Source organism: Onychomys torridus, chromosome 8 (genome assembly GCF_903995425.1).
Source record: "Onychomys torridus chromosome 8, mOncTor1.1, whole genome shotgun sequence".
Classification (NCBI taxonomy): domain Eukaryota; kingdom Metazoa; phylum Chordata; class Mammalia; order Rodentia; family Cricetidae; genus Onychomys; species Onychomys torridus.
This window is the reverse complement of record NC_050450.1, coordinates 98096721-98119421: the sequence shown is the minus strand read 5'-3', so window position 1 is coordinate 98119421 and position 22701 is coordinate 98096721. Positions and strand designations below refer to the sequence as shown.

Here is a 22701-nt window from a genome sequence, read left to right as displayed (position 1 = left end):
AGAAAATTGTGTAAGGAAAAGGGGAAATAATAAGTTCACACAGCTGGAAAGCTTACAGATACCTTAACTAAGCAGAATATGGCATAGATTAATGAGAAGCATACTTCATATTGTGGTTTTCTGTCCAAAAGTCATAACCCTATTTTAACATGAGGAAAATAACAAATAAACACTAATTGAAGGACATTCCAATAAAACACCTGATCAGTATTTTTTTTTTTTTTTAAACTATACAAGTCATGAAAAAGAACAAATGGGTAAGAAGTGTCAGTAACTTTGGAAATTAAAGAAACATAATAACTAAATACAACATTCAACAGAATCCTGGAACAGAAACGACACTACTGGAAAACTAGCAAAATCAAATAAATTCAGGTCTAACCTTGGCTAGCTCTATATAATGTAGATTGCTTGATTTGGACAAATTTGTCATAGAAATAGAAGAAAATGTTAGGTAAGATGAAACTAGATAAAGTGTATAAGCATGCTGCGTGAGTTTGCAATTTTTCTGTACATGTAAAAGATTCCCAGAATTATTTTATCCAAAAAATGTGATAGAGATTTAAGTGAAAATCATTCTTTGAAACTGTCAAGCCATTTTAGCTCTTTCTTTTAAAAATTACTTCAGATGTATTGGAACAGTACAACATCTAAAGAGTAAGTTTGGCAAAGGCTACTTTTTGGAAATTAAATTAAAGGATTGGATAGAAAACCTGGAAATAGATCGCCTTCAAAGAGAAATTCTATATATTTTCCCAAATGCAAGCCGCCAAGAGAGGTAACAACTTTTAAAATATATTTAATATTTTTTATAGAGTAGAAATCATTGAAGGTTATATTTTCAGTTATATTTCTACCCATGTCTTTGAGTATCTTATTGATGTGCTGTGTTGCCAGTACTGTACTGTGCTGTCAGGGCAGAGCTTTGTATCTACTTCAGGGTTACAACTACATGGTTTTACCCAGTCATTTTGCACAAGTTTTTAAGAAAATGAGTATTAAAGTATATTATTAGAATTTGAATTTGAACTTTAAAAAATTTTAAACTTTAGCTCTTGAACATACGCAGTAGTTAAGTTTTACATTTTCCTGTGTTTTATCTTTGTTTTTCAGCTTTTCTTCTATTTTGGCTTATAAAATCCCTAAAGAAGATGTTCAGTCCCTCTCACAATCCTTTGCTAAGTTGGAAGAAGGCAAGTAGCATTTAAGAATATTGTAAAATAGTTTTCAAGTAATGAAAGAATTTTATTCAGGAAGCATAAAACTGGGAGCCAGATTATTGTTGCAATCATAGCAAATAATCTTTTGTTCTTTTATTCTAAAATAAATATGAATGTATGTATAAATACATACATACATACATACATGTAACAATAATTTAAAAAGGATTGGTCAGGAATTTGAAATGGAATGTGGGAGACACAGGAGGACTTGAAGGGAGAGAAGAGGATGGAATAATGCAAATTCAGAACACATGTATATAATTCCCCAAAACTTAAAAATTTGAGACATGTATAGAACTTTTATCATTCTCTGTGGGGATTCTGAATAGAACAAAATTTAATTTTATCTTACATATCTCCAGAATATCTGTAGAGTAATTATTAATTCTGAAATTTTTACTTTCCTGATAATGTTTTTATGATTAAAGGAATAAATATACTGACAGAATTTGGTATTAGATTGGATTGCAAAGGGATTTGCAGTGAATGTAGGAAAGCTTATAGTGACCAATGTTCAGAAGCCAATTTAAGAATCAGAAACAGGTTATAGCAGAGTTTGGAGAATAGAGGGTAGAGACCTAACACCATAAGAAAACAAAAGAATAACAAGAAAGGAGATACAGGAGAGAGAGAGGAGATAACTTAGAAAATGTGAATTAGGTCAAGTAATGTTTAATCCTGATTGTTTACACGTGAGGGTCAGTAGTGGGTCAGTTTTGAGTGAGTTGTTGACAGAGTTTTTAAAGATACTTTACAAATTATTGCCATTTCATTCCTTTAAAATATCACTGAGTAAAATGCTATTTTTATGTTTTAATAGCAAAACACACTTTTGCCATTGAAGAATATAGCTTTTCTCAAGCAACACTGGAACAGGTACTGCAAAGTTAAATTAGAAAAGATTTCTATATAGTTAGGTGTGTCTGTTAACAATCGCCTGGGTTTATATTGTAGAGACTGTAATATTGTAGACATTTAAAACTATATAATTAAAAATGTACTCATTTATTTCATGTGTGGGTGTGGGTATATAAGTGGCACAGCGTTTTAGTGAGGGCCAGAGGACAACTTGTAGGAATCAGTTCCCAGCTATGTGGGGCTTAGTGATTGGACTCGGTCTTTGGGCTTGGCAATAGGTATTGCTGAGCCATCTCACCATTCCCATTTATAATTACAGCTGTAATTACAACTTTAGCTTCCTCTTTGCTTTTTGTTCACTTTTATTTTTAAAGAACCTTTAATTGAAAACTCATATTATTTACATTTATTGAGTACAGTGTTATGGTTTGATATATACATACACTATTGAATAATTAATTCAAGTGAATTTTATCTTGTTAATTTTGAATAGCCTTTTATTCATCTCTATAAATACTTGAAAAGACTCATGGTATTATTTCATATTAGGATACTTGAAATTGTTTAAATAATTTTGTTATTATGACAGTACTACTTGATAGATTAATCAGAAAATGCATTAACCCTTTAAGTATGTGTTTGTCTTTCTATCTAAAGGGCATCATTTGATTTGTTTGAATAGTATCAATATAAATAAACTCTTTTGATACGTGTTAATATAGTTAATTATGTCATTGTATCATGTCTGACAGTTAAAAGTCTTCTGAATTATAGAATAGTTTATTTTTTCTTTTCCTTTTATTTAGGTTTTTGTAGAACTGACCAAAGAACAGGAGGAAGAAGACAACAGCTGTGGGACTTTAAACAGCACACTCTGGTGGGAGAGAACACAGGAAGACAGAGTAGTGTTTTGAATGTTTGTGGCTCATTCTGCTTACTGACACTGAATTTATTTATTCTTTTTTTTTTTAACTGATTTCAAAAGTTTATTACTTGAATAGTAATTGAAGAAACATGAAAGGACTTGGAAGTTTCCTAAACTCCTAAATTTATATGCTATGGTTGTGTGTTTGGCTTTCCCTTAAATAAATTTGTGTATAATTGTCAACTGCATGTTTATATCTGAAGTATATTGAATGTAGTCTATATGCTATCATTTCCACTTTTCACAAAAACAATATTTCTCAACTTATGGCTTGAAATTATAAAAGAATAATTCTGAATAATAAGTTTATACTATCTTACATTATTATATAATTCTCCAGTGCTAATTAAAAAGACCAATATATGGCTAATCCAAGAAAAGAGAAATTCGGCAATAAGGAAACTTTTGGCTTTTTCTTTAGAATTTGTAAAAGAAAAGAGGATGCTGCTATCTGTAAAACTTCAGAGGTCAAGGAGTACATCCACTAGGTGGCAGTCATTAATCATAGTAAATAATGTAAAGCCTTACTTATTCTAGTAAGTGATTTTCAATATGGGTAATTAGATGTTTCAAGTTACATTTCTTTTGCCTACATTAAAATTCAAATGTGATCATAAATTCACAAAAATATTATTGCTAGAATCTTAGTATGTACTAGTCTGATTCTCTGACACTACAATGACAGATGTCTGTGGAGATATAATTAGTCTATATCTTCTCTCAAACTCTATGAAGATTGAAAACAAAAAGGTTTGTTGCCTTCCTTAAAAAGGGCACACTTAATTTTATTCTTGGATAAGAAACTCTTTAGTTAACCATTTCTATTGCTAAATTTTATTACTTGATTCTTGAGTTTTAAGAGGATAAACATATATATTTCTTTATAAGGTCACCTTGTAATCACCTTGGAACATGGTAGAGTATAGTAACTCCTTCAGGGGTTAAATTAAGAACTAAAAATCAGAGTTTCACTCTTATGACAGAGTTGAAATATGGCACGATAATATAATCTTAGAAATATATGACTCATGGACATACTAAAATGATGGTAGTTGATACTATATTTCAATCTGTTGTATAGAGTATTAGATTTGCAAAAACAAACATATTGTGGTGTGACTTTTGCATTGCAGAGACATAAAGAACAATAGCAAGAACAGAGGGCTTGCTCCCAAGTTACTTTAAATAGTCAAACTTTCAATGAAGTTACTAATTATTTAATGTTGGGAAGATTTAATGAACTTTTGGTACTGTTTGTTAATGAAACACCTATGGTTTTAGGCACTAGTAGCTAATTTAAGTGTTCCTTTCACAGTACAAGGTACATACAGACATCTCTTTTTTGCTTTGACAATTTCTGTCCATCTTCTCAAAGGTATTTGTTTGTCTCATATCTCCGAGGTACTCTAATCTAAATGAGCCATCCTACAAGTCTGCTTGAATTTTATGACCCCCAGCTAAGTTCTTGTAAGATTTCATTGGCAGTAGCTTGCCTCCTGATACCAAATTATAATTTTGGATTCTTTAGAATCTTATATTTAGCTAATGATTACTGCATGACAAATATAGTCAGGACATATTTAAGAGGAAATCTTTATCTTTGCTGATAAATTATAAATAGCACATTGTATTTTCTAAGCAAGTCACTGCTAAATGGTGCCGTAAACTTGAAGAGCTATCTTTTAGTATTTAAGTACATTGGGCCTTTCTTTTGGGATGTGATTTTTGTAACTCTGTAACGTAGAACACATACCCTTAAAACAAACAAACAAACAAAACCAAACTATGTTTATAGTTTATTAGGGCAGTTACTGAAAAAGGTATGTTTTGTTTGTTTTTCAAAGCATTTGATCATTCTGAGAAAGTTGTTTAATAGAGATGGTGAACATAGACCATTATCACCTACCTACTTTTTCATGTAGATTTGTTCACTGTCTATTAACATTTCTGGATGTGTGATCAATGTACAACATAATTTTTCTTAGGGAGTAAAAGTTGAGATTATATTGTCTAATAATTTTCTTATCTGTTGTGTTCATCCAGTTATTTTATTTTTCTGTACATAATACAAAGTTTTGTAAACATTTTAGATAAGACCTTTTAATATAGCTTTAGTTTTCACACATTCAGTAAATATATTTTGGTCATGAACTAAGTTTTTCTGTTGGAAGCTGCTATCCATTCTCTCCTTTTAAGAGTAGTAACTGATTTAAGAAATACAGATTTAAACAATTCTTAAAACAAGGATAAATGAACTGGGACAAAAGAAGACAGAAAGTCAAATAGAAATTTATCATATTACAGTGTATAGTTTGTTTTGCACATATATTTATTTCAAAATATCTTAAATTATTGCCATCAGAACTTTGTTCCACATCAATACAAGTAAATAAATAACTATATTTGTTAGGCAAAAGTTGAATACAAACAGCAACATCACCTTCCTGCCTTATATTTTCCATCTGTGATCAAATACTAGAAGTAGAGTAAAGGCAAAGCTCTATTGAGTAACTGAATGTTGAAGGTAGTGCTGTGTGCAGTATAGAGAGGAACTAGTCAGCTTGGAACAATGGAAAGCATCTTAGTGTGCCATGCTTTACTTTGTGTGGGTTCTTCCCCCTTCTACTTCATTTTTAGTAAAAATCAATGTTTTTTAAAATTATTTTTATTTAATTGGCAAAAATTACTTTTAGTCAGTTTTAGTTTTCACCATTAAAACATTTTTTTTTTCAGTAATTTAATCCAGCACACCTTTCAGTGACTGTGTTCTTGAACCAGAATGGGTTCTTTGGGTAAAAAGATGACCTGATTTTGGCTCTGTAAGCATTCTATTAAGAGAAAGATAGATACTTAAATAATGATATGAAAATGCTTTGCCTCTAGTACTAAAAGTATCTTATAGGAGCACAATTAATTTTACTAGGGTTGGTGTTGTTTTCATGTTTCTTTGATGGTCACTCAGTAGCTCATTCTGATTGCACTTTTTGCATTTGTTAAAATGCCATTGTATATTTTCATGTAGCATATTAGTAGGCATTAATTTTTTAAAAATAGTTAAGGCTTTTTCTTAATGTATTTTTAAAATTGTTAACATTGGTTTTTCATCTTTTTCCTTGATTATTACATAAATGAAAATTTATTCTCAGGTGAATTATTTTTGTATCCGCTATTCTTATAAGGTAAAAATTTACTTATTTTCTATTCATAATGTGTTGTATGTAAGCAATTCTCAATGCTGCCCTTTAAGAAAAATGAATGTGCTTATATTATTAATAATAAACTTTAAGAGCTAAACATCTAAGACAAACTTTATTTTGTATACTGAAATGGATTCTTTGTTATTTAGTGATCATAATTAGATGAGTGACTTAAATGAAAAATTGAAGCAACACTATGTAACTAAAATAATATTATCTATTAAGAACCTTTATTAAGTAAGGGATAAGGAGATGTTGGCAAGAATTACTTAGTCATGTTCATATTTTAAATTTAAACTTAGGATATGTTTATTTTTTATGTTAAATGTATTTCATACAAACAGCAGTCATTTATTTATACTTAGTACATATTATCTATTTCCTTAAATTTTTAAAATAAATTTGATTTTTTTTACTTAGGCAGTACTTTGAATTAAATGAATAAATTATTCCCAAGCACCTAAACTTAACAAATAAAGGGCTTTTTTTTTAAGTTAAGAAGTCAAATTCTGAAGAATTCAAAACATCTTAAAACTAGGCTGCATGAACTTGCTATCATAATTACACAAATGTGGACCCTGTGCTAGACACACCCAGAGGTATATTTCCATGGTGATTCTAAAGCCACAAAGCCTGACAGTGAAGATTTTATCACAGTTGCTTATTTAATGATTGGGGTGATGAATGGCCCAATGATGATGAATTGACATTAGCAGTTACAAGCATACAGCTTAGGTTTATAGCTGCTAAGGTAGTCAGTCCTTTTTTAAGCTCAGACTTAGGTTTCATGTTCTTGCAACTCAGTATTTTCTGCTAAACTAAGATAATACATAATTTTACTGTTACATTTCATCTAACCTCATAATAATAGAGCCTTCTAAGATCTCTGTTCTGACTTTCTTCTGATCTTTTTATTGTTGTTTTTGTGTTTTTGTTTTTGAGACAGGGTTTCTCTGTGTAGCTTTGGTGCTTGTCCTGGATCTCGCTCTGTAGACCAGGCTGGCCTTGAACTCAAGAGATCAACTTGCCTCTGTCTCCCGAGTGCTGGGATTAAAGGCATGTACCACCACCGCCCAGCCTTATCTTCTGATTTTAAAGGCTGGCTCTGAGCCTCCTTAATAAAGTTATAATTTTACTTTACTGTTTTAAAATTAATATATAATAGTGTTACCCCTTCATGAGATGCAATATGATAAATTCTTTTCTTTTTTTCTGCTTGGGATTGAATCAGGAGCTTGTGTATTTACTTAAGCACACTATTCCTGAGCTGAGTACCTGCTACTTTGAGTTAGTTTAAATATTATAGTCTATGAGGATGTTTTGCTAACAGAATGACACCGTTATTGTTTTGCAAAGTGGTTCCAGTCATTATTTATTAAAGATCTCTATGACGTACAATTGTAGGAAAAGGTATTGAGTGCTAATTTTCATTGGTTGTTAATTTCATTGGTTTCATTGGTAATTTCTTTAATGCATTATACAAGAAGATGAACCTGGGGCCTCATGAATCCTGGGCAGGTGCTCTACCATCAAGTCATACCCAGACCAATGTGATTAATATTGTTTTACAATAATAAATATGTGCTTGATATTTGTTCTCTACAGATTATATTTAAATTCATTAATGTATTTGAAATCACAGTTGAAACTGAATGAATTCAGATTTGTCAAGTTTTATAAATTGGGTGTGATTTTATAGATATACTGTAGTTCTGGAGAACAAAGTAGGTTATTAGATTTAAAGCAGAGATGTATGCAATGAGGATGATTGGGGATGATAAAATTTTGAATAATCAAGGTAATTTTTTTTTTTCAAGATAGGGTGTCTCTGTGTATCCTTGGCTGTCCCATGGAACTCAATTTGTAGACCAGGCTGGCCTCGAACTCAGAGATCTACCTGCTTCTGCCTTCTGAATGCTGGGATTAATGGCTTGCACCATTGCTACTGGTCAAGGTAATCTATTTTATAACTACTTATTATGAGTAGATATTAAAAGTAGGTGTATGAAATGAATATAAACTGCTTACAAAGATAGTGTATCCAAAGGTATGTATATTAGCTTTAGTTTGAAGTTTAAAACATCAAATATTCTTCTTGCTTGTGGTGGTTTGAAAGAAAATGGCTCCCAAAGGGAGTGGCACTATTGGGAGGTGTGACCTTGCTGTAGTAAGTGTGGCCTTGTTGGAGGAAGTGTGGAGGTAGGCTTTGAAGTCTCATGTATACTTAAGCCACGCCCAGTATCTCAGCTCACTTCCTTTTGCCTGAAAAATGTAGGACTCTCAGTTCTTTCTCCAGCATTATGCTTGCTTGCATGCCACTGTGTCACACCATGATGATAAAGGATTAAACCTCTGAAAATATAAGCCACCCCAATTAAATGTTTTTCCTTTATAAGAGTTGCCATGGTTCATTGTGTCTCTTCACAGAAATAGAAATCCTAAGACAGTGTTGTTAATTGACTTCTAGTCATTAAAATAAACATTAAGTATGTATTATTTTAAGAAGCAAACCCAGAATCTTGTCTTAGACTTTATAGACTCTACCATGCATCTAAAAGATACAAAACCTCAATAGTAGATAACTGAGAAAAAACAGAATTTTTTTTTTTTCCCTCTGCTCAAGGAGCCGCTGGACTTGTTTTTGTTATTTTATCTTGTTGAAAGTCAAAAGAACTTATAATAGCAATTTACAATTTAAATGCAGAGCTCTGTGTTGAATAGAATGACTCTCACTAGAAATGTAGAACTTCCAAAATTATTTATTTGAGGATGTTTTATTTCTACATTACAATTAAAGTTTGCATTTAAAAATTAACTCATTAGCCATAAGGTGTTAATCTTGTCTAATGGAAGAAGCCCCAGTCTTAAAAGTGGCAGTGGAAGAGACAAAGTAGAGAAATGGATAAATCTGTTGACCACCAGATGGCTGCAGAGGGCTGCAATGAAGGAGTATGAGTATCTCCCTAATCCTAGAAGGGAATGGGAGCAGAAGAGCCAGCAAGGCAATCTTGGAGACCAGAAGCTAAACTATTGAGATAGATGGTTGTATAAGTGCTAGTCTATTTGGGAAATAGTGACAAGACTCAAGAGATAACACAAAAAACAAGAAATAGGAAGTGAGCCAATAGAACACCCCAACCATTTGTCAAACTGAAAGCAGAGAAGCCATTACAAATATAATTGTGATGGTATTTGTAGGCTCAAGGCAAGGATTAAATCACTAGTTTTCAATCCCTCTTTTTATCCCTTTAAGAAGTCACAAAATCTGGAAAAGTCTACAAAGTGTTCAGGGATTTTTTTTTAAATTTTTTGAGATTTTATTTTATTTTATGTGTATGAGTGTTTTGCCAGATGCATGTCTGTGCATCACATGCATGTAGTGCTAGCAGAGGCCAGATGTCAGAATCCTCAGAACTGAGGTACAGGCAGACAGTGGTGAGCTTCCATGTGGATGCTGGGAACTGAACTCAGGTCTTCTGGAAGAGCAGTATGCACTCTTAACCTCTGAGCCATCTCTCCAGTCTTGTGATCAGGGAAGCTTAATCATTTCTTATTTCAAAAGCAAATTTTACTGATAACTCGAAAAACTGGAGGTGTGGGGGTGGGCAAAGATGGGGAAGGAAAATCCCTCAAAAGGAATTGTTTGGTATCATCTTTGTTAATAGAGATATCACTACATCTCCAATTTTCTATATCTCTCAACTCTCTTACTTTCAATAGCAAAACCAGTATTCTTCATATATTTGAAGTATGCTTATTATTTCTCTTACAGAGTCATTTAAGGATTTTTCTCCCAAGGTATTTTATATTATTTATGGCTATGTAAAGGGTGATGTTTCTCTGACTTCTTTCTCAGCCCTTTTATCATTTGTGTATAGGAGGGCTACTGATTTTTTTGAATTGATCTTGTATCCTGCCACTTTACTGAAGGAGTTTATCAGCTGTAGGAGTTCCCTGGTAGAATTTTTGGGGTCACTTATGTATACTACCATATCATCTACAAATAGTGAAAGTTTGACTTCTTCCTTTCCAATTTGTATCCTTTTGATCTCTTTTTGTTGTCTTACTACTCTAGCTAGAACTTCTAGTACTATATTGAATAAATATGGAGAGAGTGGACAGCCTTGTCTTGTTCCTGATTTTAGCGGTATTGGTTTCAGTTTCTCTCCGTTTAATTTGATAGTGGCTGTTGGCTTGCTGTAAATTGCCTTTATTATGTTTAGGAATGTTCCTTGTATTCTTTATCTCTCTAAGACCTCTATCATGAAGGGGTGTTTGTAGTTAAGAGTTTTCCTGCCTGGCCCACAGTCAGGACAAATCTCTCTTACCCGCCAGTCCCACAGTCGCTCAGACCCAACCAAGAAAGCACACAGGAACTTATATTGCTTATAAACTGTATGGCCGTGGCAGGCTGCTTGTTATCTACTTCTTCTATCTTAAATTAACCCATTCCTGTTAATCTATACTTTGCCACATGGCATGTGGCTTACCAGTGTCTTTACATGTTGCTTCTCATGGCGGCGGCTGGCGGTGTCTCCCCAGCCTTCTACTTCCCAGAATTCTCTTCTCTCTTGTCCCACCTATACTTCCTGCCTGGCCACTGGCCAATCAGAACTTTATTTACACAGAGCGATCTCCACAGCAGGTGTTGGATTTTGTCAAAGGCTTTTTCAGCATCTAACGAGATGATCATGTGGTTTTTTTCTTTCAGTTTGTTTATATGGTGTAGTACATTAACAGATTTTCATATGTTGAACCATCCTTGCATCCCTGGGATGAAACCTACTTGGTCATGATGGATATTTTTTTGATGTATTCTTGGATTCGCTTTGCCAATATTTTGTTGAGTATTTTTGCACCAATGTTCATGAGGGAGATTGGTCTGTAATTCTCTTTCTTTGTTGCATCTTCATTTGGTTTGGGTATCAGGGTCATTGTAGCTTCATAGAAAGAGTTTGGTAGTGTTCCTTGGTTTCTATTGTGTGGAATAATTTGAAGAGTATTGGTATTAGTTCTTCTTTAAAAAGTCTGTTAGACTTCTGCACTGAAACCATCTGGTCCTGGTCTTTTTTTGGTTGGGAGACTTTTGATGGCTGATTCTATTTCTTTAAGGGTTATTGGTCTATTTAAATGGTTTCTCTGGTCTTGATTTAATTTTGGTATGTGGTGTCTATCCAGAAAATTGTCCATTTCTTCCATATTTTCCAATTTTGTGGAGTACAGGTTTTTGAAGTATGACCTGATGACTCTCTGGATGTCTTCCTCGTCTGTTGTTATGTCTCCCTTTTCATTTCTGATTTTGTTAATTTGGGTGCTCTCTCTTTGCCTTTTGGTTAATTTGACTATGGGTTTGTCTATCTTCTTGATTTTTTTCAAAGAACCAACTCTTCGTTTCATTGATTTTTTTTTTTTCTTTTTTGTATCGTGCTCTTGGTTTCTATTTCGTTGATTTCAGCCCTCAATTTGATTATTTGCTGGCATCTATTTCTCCTGGGTGAGTTTGTTTCTTTTTGTCCTAGCGCTTTTAGTTGTGCCGTTAATTCATTGGTATGAGATTTCTCTATCTTCTTTATGTGTGCATTCAGAGTCATGAATTTTCCTCCTTAGTACTGCTTTCATAGTGTCTCATAAGTTTGGGTATGTTGTACTTTCATTTTCATTGAATTCTAGGAAATCTTTAATTTCTTTATTTCTTCCTTGACCCATTGATGTTTCAGGTGAGCATTATTCAGTTTCCATGAGATTGTTGGCTTTCTATAATTTTTGTTGTTGTTGAAGTCTAACTTTAAGGCATGGTGGTCCGATAAGATACAGGAGGTTATTCCAATGTTTTTGTATCTGTTGAGAATTGTTTTGTGACCAAGCATGTGGTCAATTTTTGAGAAGGTTCCATGGGGTGCTGAGAAGAAGGTATATTCTTTTGTGTTAGGATGGAATGTTCTGTAGATACCTATTAAGTCCATTTGAGTCACAACATCTGTTAGGTCCTGTATTTCTTTGTTGAGTTTCCGTCTGGTAGATCTGTCTTTTGGTGAGAGTGGTGTGTTGAAATCTCTCACTACTAATGTGTGGGGTTTGATGTGCATTTTCAGCTTTAGTAATGTTTCTTTGATGAATGTGGGTGCCTTTGTATTTGGTGCATAAATGTTCAGGATCGAGACTTCATCTTGGTGTATTTTTCCTGTGATAAATATGTAATGTCCATCCTGATCTCTTTCAATTGATTTTAGTTTGAAGTCTATTTTATTAGATATTAGGATAGCTACACCAGCTTGTTTCTTAGGTCCATTTGCTTGGAAAGCCTTTTCCCAGCCCTTTACTCTGAGGTAGTGTCCTTCTTTGAAGTTAAGGTATATTTCTGGTATGCAGCAGAAGGATGGATCCTATTTTCTTATCCATTCTGTTAGTCTGTGTCTTTTTATAGGTGAGTTGAGACCATTGATATTGATGGATATTAATGACCAGTGATTGTTAGTTCCTGTTATTTTTGTGGTCATGTTGTGTTGTCCTTCTTTGGTGTTTGTTGGTTTGGGATTGTCTATTGCCTGAGTTTTCATAGGTATGTTTAGCTTTTTTAGGTTGGATTTTTCTTTCTAGTGCTTTTTGTAGTGTTGGGTTTGTGGACAGGTATTGTTTAAATCTAGTTTTGTCATGGAATATTTTGTTTACTCTGTCTTGATGATTGAGAGTTTTACTGGGTATAATAGTCTGGGTTGGCATCCGTGGTCTCTTAGTGTCTGCATAACATTTGTCCAGGACCTTCTAGCTTTCATAGTCTTTATTGAGAAGTCTGGTGTTATTCTGATGGGTTTGCCTTTATATGTTACTTTGTCTTTTTCCTTTGCGGCTCTTAATATTTTTTTCTTTGTTCTGTATGTTTAGTGTTTTGATTATTATATGGCGAGGGGACTTTTTTTTTTTTTTTTTTGGACCCAGCTTATTTGGTGTTCTGTAAGCTTCTTGTATCTTCATAGGTATTTCTTTCTTTAGGTTAGGGAAGTTTTCTTCTATGATTTTGTCGAATATGTTTTCTATGCCTTTGGTTGGTATTCTTCTCCTTCTTCTATCTCTATTATTCTTAGGTTTGGTCTTTTCATGGTGTCCCAAATTTCTTGGATGTTTTGTGTTACGACTTTTTTTTTTTATCTGTAGTGTTTTCTTTGACTGATACATCTATTTTCTCTATTGTGTGTCTTCATTGTCTAAGATTCTCTGTTCCAGCTCTTGCATTCGGTTGGTTATGCTTGTTTCTGTAGTTCCTGTTTGTTTAGTCAGGATTTCTATTTCCAACATTCCCTCAGTTTGTGTTTTCTTTATGGTCTCAATTTCATTTTTCAGATCTTGATTGTTTCCTTCATCTGTTTAATTACTTTTTCTTGGATTTGTTTGATTTCTTCCAATTTTTTGTTTGTTTTTTTCTTACATTTCTTTAAGGGTTCTGTTTCTTCAGGATCAGCTTAGTCAAATCAGTGTTAGTGGGTTCTGTCTATGGGAACAGTTGTTCCCGGTTGGTGTAGGGTGTGCTTATGGATTCAGTGTTTGTTAGGTTCGTAGGGGTTAGGTTTTTTTTGTTTTTTGCTTTTTGGGTTTTTTGTTTGTTTGTTTGTTTGTTTGGGGGTAAGGGGTTGTAGGGAAAGGTAGCTGTCTGGTCGCTGGGACTCCAATGGGTAGGGCCTAAGAGTTAGAGACCTGATCTGCTGGTCTGGAGATGGGAGCTTACCTGTTCTCAGTAGGTGAAGTGTATACTTAGGATTCTGGTGATCTGGTTCAGTGGCTGGGAGGTACCTTCTTTTGTGTTCACAGGTCACGTTTTGCTCCTTTGTCAACTTCTCAGCTGTTCTTGTTTCCTTAGGCTGCAAACTGTAGGTTTCTGATTCCTCTCCCGGATGGATTTCAGCTGAGTAGGGTAGTCTCAGCAACACCTCCAAGTTAATTGGGTTTCGCAGGGCAGGATCGGCAGCTGGGCCCTGGGATGGCCTCAGACGGGTGTTGGGATAAAAGGTGTCCGTGTTCCAAGCTCTTGATTAGGAGCTTATTTTCATTAACTCTCAGCGGGTGGTAGCTCAGTTTCTGGTTTTTATTACAATTGTGGCCGCTGCCCCGCCATTCCACCTGCCTGCCTCTGCAACCCCCATTTAAGGATTTTTAGTTGGTAATTCCCATAGCGAGAGTATCAAGATAACACATTAAAAATGTCTTTTTGTTGGAATATTTGAAAATTAATTTCTCACCATTAGAAGATAATTGACTTCATTAAAGTTACATGTCGGGGACAGGAGCCTGGAAGGTAGAGGATTAGAAGACTCATTAAAAATGCGTGGGTAGCAAAACAGTCTTTATTCCAAAGATACAGAGGAAGAACATAGGGAATCATGGAAGGTGTTACGACAGTGATAAACAGGTTATGTAGGGAAACAAAAAAGAGGAAACATCTCTTAGCCTTAGCTACAGGTACAGGCGTGGGAAGGGATGACTCGGGGGTAACAAAGTCATGATTGCAAGGAAGATAAACTTAACATCTCTGGTGAAAGACTGGCAGTCCTAGCAAAAGAGCCAGCTCACAGCTTTTGTAATTCATAAATCCAATAAGAGGATTTGATATTACAGTGTCTCCTGCATGGTAGCTCAGCACTGGAAAAGAAATCCACTATGCTGCTGCTTATATCATCCAGTGCTGTAGCAAGTTGCCATCTTGAGAGGAGGGCCTATTGTTTGAGACTGAGACATTTTAGAGATCTGAGGACAGAACAACTGCAATTCAAGGAGTCTGGATAGATAGCCTTCCACAGTGTCTAGGAAGCAGTGGAGATAGCCTTCCATAGTGTCTAGGAGGCAGTGGTCATGAGAGGTGGGCATGGAGCAGAGATCAGTCAGATATCGGCAAGCTGCCTTTAATCATGGGGCTAAGCTAGGGAAGGCATGGTAGTCTGCCCTACTCTGGTACAAGGACCAAGCCCTATCAGAATAACTGTAGAACAACAAGATGAGTTTAATCATGGGGCTAGAGCTGTGGAAGGCATGATAGTCTGCCTTACTCTGGAGCAGGGCTGAGCCCTCTCATCTCAGAGTATCTGGAGAACAGCAAGACCATGGGGGTACAGGCTGGCCTTTGGATCTGCCTTCTTGCCATGTGCAGTTTCCGCCAGGTAGGACTGAGAACATTTTCCCCTGGTTCACTTTTTTCCTTCAGACTCTTTTTTTCCCCACCATTTGGTTTGCTGCGGAGAGGTACCTAAATACATCGAGACCAGCAAGCAGAGTGCCAGGCTCCCTTGGTTTTTCCCCTCCAGTGAAAATTTCAAAACTGCCTTTTCCATCCTCCAGTGTACTCAGGGACGCCCTATGGCTTGGACATTAGCTACAACTTGATGCACAAAGTACAAGGTCTCTGAGTGAATGAAAACCTGCCAAGTCCACAGGCTGTAGTTGAGTGTGCTAACAGTGATTCCTGACACACAAAGAAGGAGAGCTTCTAAAGTTCGTCCTCACAGTGACAACTGGTCCTCGTCTGGCTTGGCCGTCAGTGCACAAGCAGCAGCAGCTTGAATGATAGGGTATTTAAGCTAAAACTGCACCTCCACCATGGCTGGAAGAATCCTGCCTCAAGAGAGGACCCCCCAAAAAAAGTCTATAATTCCATTCTTTTAAAACACTCTTCCCCCTTTTTACCTTACTCGGTTTTTTTTCTTATTTTAACCCTCTTTCCTTTTTACTTAATATTTTCACTTTGTGTGTATGTGTTTATTTGTGTGTGTGTCTTTCTAGGATCAAATCCAGGACTTGTGAATGTTAGGTGAGGACTCTACCACTCAGCTACATTTTAACCCCTTTGTTTTCATTTTATTTTTAGAAAGTATGTTTTTCTTTTCATTTATCTTATTAACTTTCTCTAATTTTATCCTTTTCTTTTTTTTGTGTGTGTGGGGTGGTTTTGAGACAGAGTTCCTCTGTATAGCTTTGGAGCCTGTCCTGAACTCACTTTGTTGGCCAGGCTGGCCTCAAACTCACAGAGATCCACTTGCCTCTGCCTCCTGAGTGCTGGGATTAAAGGCATGTGTCACCCCTGCCTGGCCTTTTTCTTTGTTTTATAATCAGATTTTTACCCATTACTCCATTATCTCTCCCTTCCTCACATCCTCCCTTTCTTTTATATTTCTGTGGTGATATATTATGAACCCTCATAAATTTGCCTGAAGATCAGACAATAGAATAAGCCACTAGATTAAACATAGAAGCCAGGCAGTGGTGGCACACACCTTTAATCCTAGCACTTGGGAGGCAGAGATCTGACTGAATCTGTGTGAATTTAAAGCCACCCTGGATTACATGAGATTGACTCAGTCTAGGAAGAAACAGAGCCAGGCAGTTGTGGCACACACCTTTAATCCCAGTATATGTGAAGTCACACACCCTTAATCCCAATACTTCAGAGTCACACGCCTTTAATCCCAACACTAGGAAAGTTGAGCAGGAAATGATATGGGTGGGCAGAGAAAGGTATATAAGGTGTGAGGAGACAGGAACTAAAGTCTTTTGACTGAGGAAAGCTGTTCAGGCTGAGGAGTCCTAGAGGTTCCTTTGTCTTTTCTTTTTTATTATTATTGATATGCTAGTTGGCCTTACTTGATTTTAAATATATTTCTCTTATCTACCTTCGGTTTTGTGATCTTGTTATGGTGATTTGGAGTGGTACTGTCAAGATCCCAAATAAACAGATACCCATTCCATCAGATGCACAAGTTGAAACACAGAAACAGAAAAAAAAAAAAAATGTGCAAAAGCAAGGCAGCATGATATTTCAGAAAGATCACACCCTTTCAATAGCTGAATCCTAAGGCACTGAAATAGTTAATTCTGGACAAAGAATTCAAAAATCTAATGTTTAAGGTGATCAGTGACTTCATAGCAGATTCAAATAGTCAGATGAATGAATAAAGAAGGTTATTAAGGATCTGGAGGAGAAAGTTCACAACTTCAAGGAAATTGAGATTTTGAAAATCAAAACAAAGCAAAACAAAACAAACAAAAAACTGAACTAATTAGAAATGTTGGAAATAAAAAAATTCAGTGAGTCTAATAGAAAATGCAATACGAAGCACTACCAGTGCACCCAAACAAAAGGAAAAATAAAATCAGAGGTTGAAAACAAAGATGAGGAAGTATTACATTCAAACAGCTGTAAAGAAAAAAAAATCACGAAAACAAATTTCAAGAACTCAGTAAGCCAAAAGCTTAAGATTAATAAGGAAGAAAGAAAAGAACAAATTTGAACAGATCAGAAAAGCAAATATTAAAATTATAGGAATTAATGAATAGCTCTCAATAATAATCCTAAATATAATTGGCCTTTTCTCTCTGATACATAGATAAGCTAATTGAAATAAAAACAGTATTCAGTTTGTTGTTTATAAGAAATACATGTATATATATGTATATATACAGACAAAGACATAAACTGAAAGTGAAAAGAGATGAAAATCAAGCAAATGGAGAGAAAAGCAGGTAGGAGTAGCTATACTTTTATCTGATAAAGTGGACTTTAAGTCAAAACCAGTCAGAAGAAACAAGATAACTACATATTAATAAAGGAAAATCCATCAAGATATCAAGATACAATGATTATAAATATATTGAACATTGCTGCACTAAATTTCATGAAAGTATTACTGGAGGAATACAACAATAGTGACATCAGTATCAAAATCTCATCAATAGGTCATTCAGGACATCCTAACACCACTCTCCTCATCCTCCAATTTGACTAAGTAACTTAAAGTAAACTTCAGTTATCACAGATCAAATGGATTTAACAGACATCAAATGATTCTTCTTTTTCTTTTCTCTCTCTCTTTTTTCTTTTTTTTTTTTTCTTTTGGTTTTCCGAGACAGGGTTTCTCTGTGTGGCTTTGGAGCCTGTCCTGGAACTCACTCTGTAGACCAGGCTGGCCTCGAACTCACAGCGATCCACCTGCCTCTGCCTCCTGAGTGCTGGGATTAAAGGCGTGCGCCACACCCTCCCCCCCCCACCCCCCACCTCCTGCTCAAATGATTCATGCAATAGCAGCCCAGGGGAATTATTCTTACATAGATCACATTTTAGGGCAATAAAGTAAGTCTCCAAAAATTAAGAAGTTGAAATAAATTATTTCCTCTGATCTGATAATAATGAAATAAAACTATTACTAGCATGCAAAACTATAGAAACATGGGATTTGAACACTACACTCTTGGAAGAGACCAGAGAGGACAATTGCTGGAGTAAAACTGAACTCACAGTTCTAAGATGGAGTTTTTTTAAGTGCTTACATTAAAAAAAAGCAGAGAACCCAGGAAACTTACTTATATATCTGAAGGTCTTAGGGAAATAACAGCCAACTCTCTCGAAAAAATTAGAAGCTGGAAAGAAATAATAAGGTTCTGGTCAGAAATTAATAAATTGGAGACAAAGGAATATGAAAATTAATGAAAAATGAATTGTTCTTTTAGAATTGATTGATCTTTAACAAACAGAAAAATCAAAGGAGACCTAAATTAACAAAATTAGAGATGAATGTCAGGACATTAAAACATACCAGTGAAATCCAGATCATCATTAGGGAATACACTGAAAGACTATGCTCCCATAAATTGGAAGATCTAGAATAAATGTTTAATTTATAAATGCATGTGACTTACCACGCCAATAAGATCAAAGCAGTGATAGAGTTTTCAACAAAGGAAGGCCTAGTGAAAGATGGGCTCATTACTAAATTATACCAGACGTTAACCAACCAGCACTCCCTAAACTTTCATAAAATAGAGAATGAAAGCTACAAACTCACCAATTATCCCAGTTTGTAAGTGTATGATTCTATTCTCAAAAGACCCTAGAAGCCCACTAGAAAACTCAAATATGATACTTTTAGCAAAATAAGATACAAAATCAACATATAAAAATGAATGGCTTTCCTATATGCCAAAATGAACATTTTGAGAAAGAAGTCAGAAAAACAGTTACACAGAAATACCTAGGAATAAGCCAAACCAAGGAGAAAAAAAAAATCTAAAATTTAAAACATAAAAATACAATTGTAGAAGATACTATGAATTGTAAAGGTGTCCTGTGTTCATGGGATGGTAGAATTAATAGTATGTAAATGGCTGTATTTCTGAAATCAGTCTATACATTCAATGGAAACCCATCAAAATTCTAATGAAATTCTCCACAGAATTAGAAAATATAATTCTAGAATTTATATAGAATCATGAAAACCCCACAAATAGCTAAAGAAATCTTAGACAAAAGAGCTATGTTGGAAGTAGCACAATACCTGGTTTCTGATTTTACCATAGTAACAAAATGGCATGGTTGTCGTGCGCTTGCACGCGTGCCCCCCCCCCATACACACACACACACACACACACACACACACACACACACACAGATCCTGTATAAGTATTGGATTTAGTGAAGGGGTCTAGACATTGAGAAAAGACAGCCTTCAACAAGCAGTGCTGGCAAAACTACATACCTTCCTGTAGATCTACATATCCTGCACCGAAACACATCCAAAATGGATCAGAGACCTTTATGTAAAATCTAAAGCTTTGAGATTGTTAGATTAAAAACAACAACAACAAAAAGGCATAGAAAAGGCCTTTCTGAATAGGATTGTACCTTAGGAAATCAGAATTTAGAAATGAGGTTACATCTATTAAAAGGTTTTACATAGCAAAGGAAACAACTGAGTGAAGAGAGCTTATGGGAGAAAGTTTAGCTAGTCATCTATCAAAAGATTAGCATCTAGAATATTTAGCAAAAAATATTAAGCAATACTTCCCCAAGTAATCCAGTTAATAAAGGAGCAAATGAATCGAGCAGCTCTTTCTCAAAAGTACAAATCACTGATAAATCTAAGATATTCTAAGCATTCTTAGACATTATAAAAGTGCACATCAAAACTTTATTATGACTCCACATCACCCAAGTCAAAATGGACATCATCAATTAAAAACACTGATGGTATGGATTATCGGAAAGGAACCCTTAAACACTGATGATAGGTAAGTAGATTAGTTCAATTACTAATGAAATTAGTATAGAAGCTCCTTACAAAACTAAAAACAGAGGAGGAATCTTGAAAAACAGAATTACTGTATGATCCAGCCATTCCATTTCTGTTTGGAATGGAATCGTATCATAGTTGATAATAATAAATATATGCACATCTGTGTCATACTCACAATAGCCAATTTATGGAGCCATTGTACATGTCCCTTAACAAGTGAATTGATAACATATCACACACACATAACAGGTTTTTCGCAAGAAAAAATTTTTATTAAGGCCAGTAGTATTAAATAGTTACTTGAGATTGTCATAGAAACAGAAACGATAGATGGCTGAAGTAAAATGCATGTAATATAGTATTTACAAGTAGAAGGTAATCTTCTAATTTATCATTTTCTTTCAAATAATCATTAGCATATTTCTCTGTTTCTCTTTTCATCTTTTGGAACCATTTCATGTTGTCCTTTAGTGAACTAATCATTCATCTAAGCTGTAATTCAGAAGCTTTATTAGCTTCATTGTATACTTTGTAAGTTATTTTTAAAACTTCTTCAACAACATTATGACCTGACTTTTCTTTCATTTGGAGTTTTTTATTTCTGTTTTTGCAGCTTGTCTTGCTTTGTCAGTCATAGAGCTTCAATAAGCCATATAAAAGACCAAATCATACAGCATCATGCTCCATAATTTATACTATAACCCCACAGTTTTTCACAGTCTCAACACAGTTTAAAATTCCCAACTTTAAGTATCTTCTGAGACTCAAAATAATCTCTTTAAGTGTAAACCCCTGTAAAATGCACAACAACAAAGTACATACTTCCAACATAGAATGCCACAATATATATATATTGCTATCATAAAATGGAGGAATGAGGGCATAGTGAGCTGAAAGAAGACAAAGCCAGCAGGGCAAATTCCAAATCCTGTAACCACATGTCTAATGTTAAAAGGCTAAGATGACCTCACATTTCCAGCTTTGCTGACTGTAGCACCCCTCTCTCTTGGGCTGGTTCCACTCCCTGTCCATTTGATACTTTATTTCACAGCTAAACCTAAAGATTTAATTGTAGTAATTGGTTTCATTCCACAAAGATCAACATGTCTTTTTTTTTTTTTTTTTTTTTTTTTTTTTTTGTCTTTGTTTGTTTCTTTTCTTTTTTTTTTTTTTTTTTTTCTTTTTTGGTTTTTCGAGACAGGGTTTCTCTGCGTAGCTTTGCGTCTTTCCTGGATCTGGCTCGGTAGACCAGGCTGGCCTCGAACACCCAGAGATCCACCTGCCTCTGCCTCCTGAGTGCTGGGATTAAAGGCGTGCGCCACCACCGCCTGGCTGTTTTTTCTTAAAGACAACTATGGAGCTAGATATTAACAAGTTGACTATAGAATCACCAGAAGATCTTGGAACATCTGTATATAAAAACTACTTTAGAAACTATGCTTTCAACAACAACTCTGTTATTGTATGGTAAAAAAAAGGGCTAGTGAAAACATCCTGGCCCTAAGACCAGACCCAAGGAAACACACCCTGCCTCTAACCAACTCAGGAATTGAACTCCAAACCAATCCTTGAGCACAAAATCCAACCGTTCTCTGAGCTTGTCCCAGAAATTGAAATCTGACCAATCCTCATCCTGAAAATCTCCACCCCTAAGAAACCCTATATAAGCCACAGTGTGCCTGTTCTGTTTGGGGGCTGCCCTTTTTCCACCCTGGCAGAGGCAGCTGCTCTCCTGGATTCCTCCCTCCCAATAAATTTCTTGAGTGGGGTTTAGGTAAGGACTTTCATTTCTTTTGCCAGAGCAGAGCAGAGATGTAACAACTTTTACCTGAGTTGGGCAGAATTGTAACAACTTTCACCAGAGCAAAGCAGAACTGCTGCATTTCTGCAGGGGTTCCCTTAGCAGAGCAGAGCTGTAAAAGCTCTCCCCAGAGCTGAGCAAGAGCAGAGCAGAGTTGTAACACTTCGGCTGGGGAAACTTTCCCTTGCTGGAGCAGAATTGTTACACTCTGGGGAAACTGAGCAGACCTGTAACCTTCCTTCAGGGCAGAGTGGAGCAGAGCTGTGACAACTTCACTGGGGAAACCCTCCCTGCTTGAGCAAAGTTGTTATACTTACATTAGGAAGGGAGCTATACCTGTTGGGATACCTTTCCCTCCAGAGCTGTAGTTACTCCTTGGTTTCCATCTACCAGGATACCACTCTCTTCAAAGCTGTAGGTATTCCTTGGCTTTTGACTGCCAGGATACCTTTCACTTCTGATCCATAGGTATTCTTTTGACTTCCAACTGCCAGGATTCCTTTCCCTTTAGAGCTGTTAACACTCACAGGTATTCCTTGGCTTCCTGCTACCAGGATTCCTTTCCCTTCTGAGATGTAGGTATTCCTTAGTCTCCGACTACTAGGATACCTTCCTCTTCAGAGCTGTAACACTTAACAAAAGCGAAAAT

At 35.3% G+C, this 22701-nt stretch overlaps 1 protein-coding gene across 2 annotated transcripts in view; it reads left to right on the top strand.

Moving 5' to 3' along the window:
* Abca5 (ATP binding cassette subfamily A member 5) overlaps window positions 1-6092 on the top strand; it is a 77837-nt gene extending 71745 nt beyond the window's left edge. For both annotated transcript variants that reach the window (XM_036195552.1, XM_036195553.1), the window contains 4 exons: window positions 629-778; window positions 1114-1193; window positions 2044-2099; window positions 2888-6092. In XM_036195552.1, coding sequence (XP_036051445.1) covers window positions 629-778; window positions 1114-1193; window positions 2044-2099; window positions 2888-2995 — 394 coding nt within the window. In that variant the 3' untranslated portion in view covers window positions 2996-6092. The remainder of the gene's footprint in view (window positions 1-628; window positions 779-1113; window positions 1194-2043; window positions 2100-2887) is intronic.
* Window positions 6093-22701: the final 16609 nt, after the last annotated feature.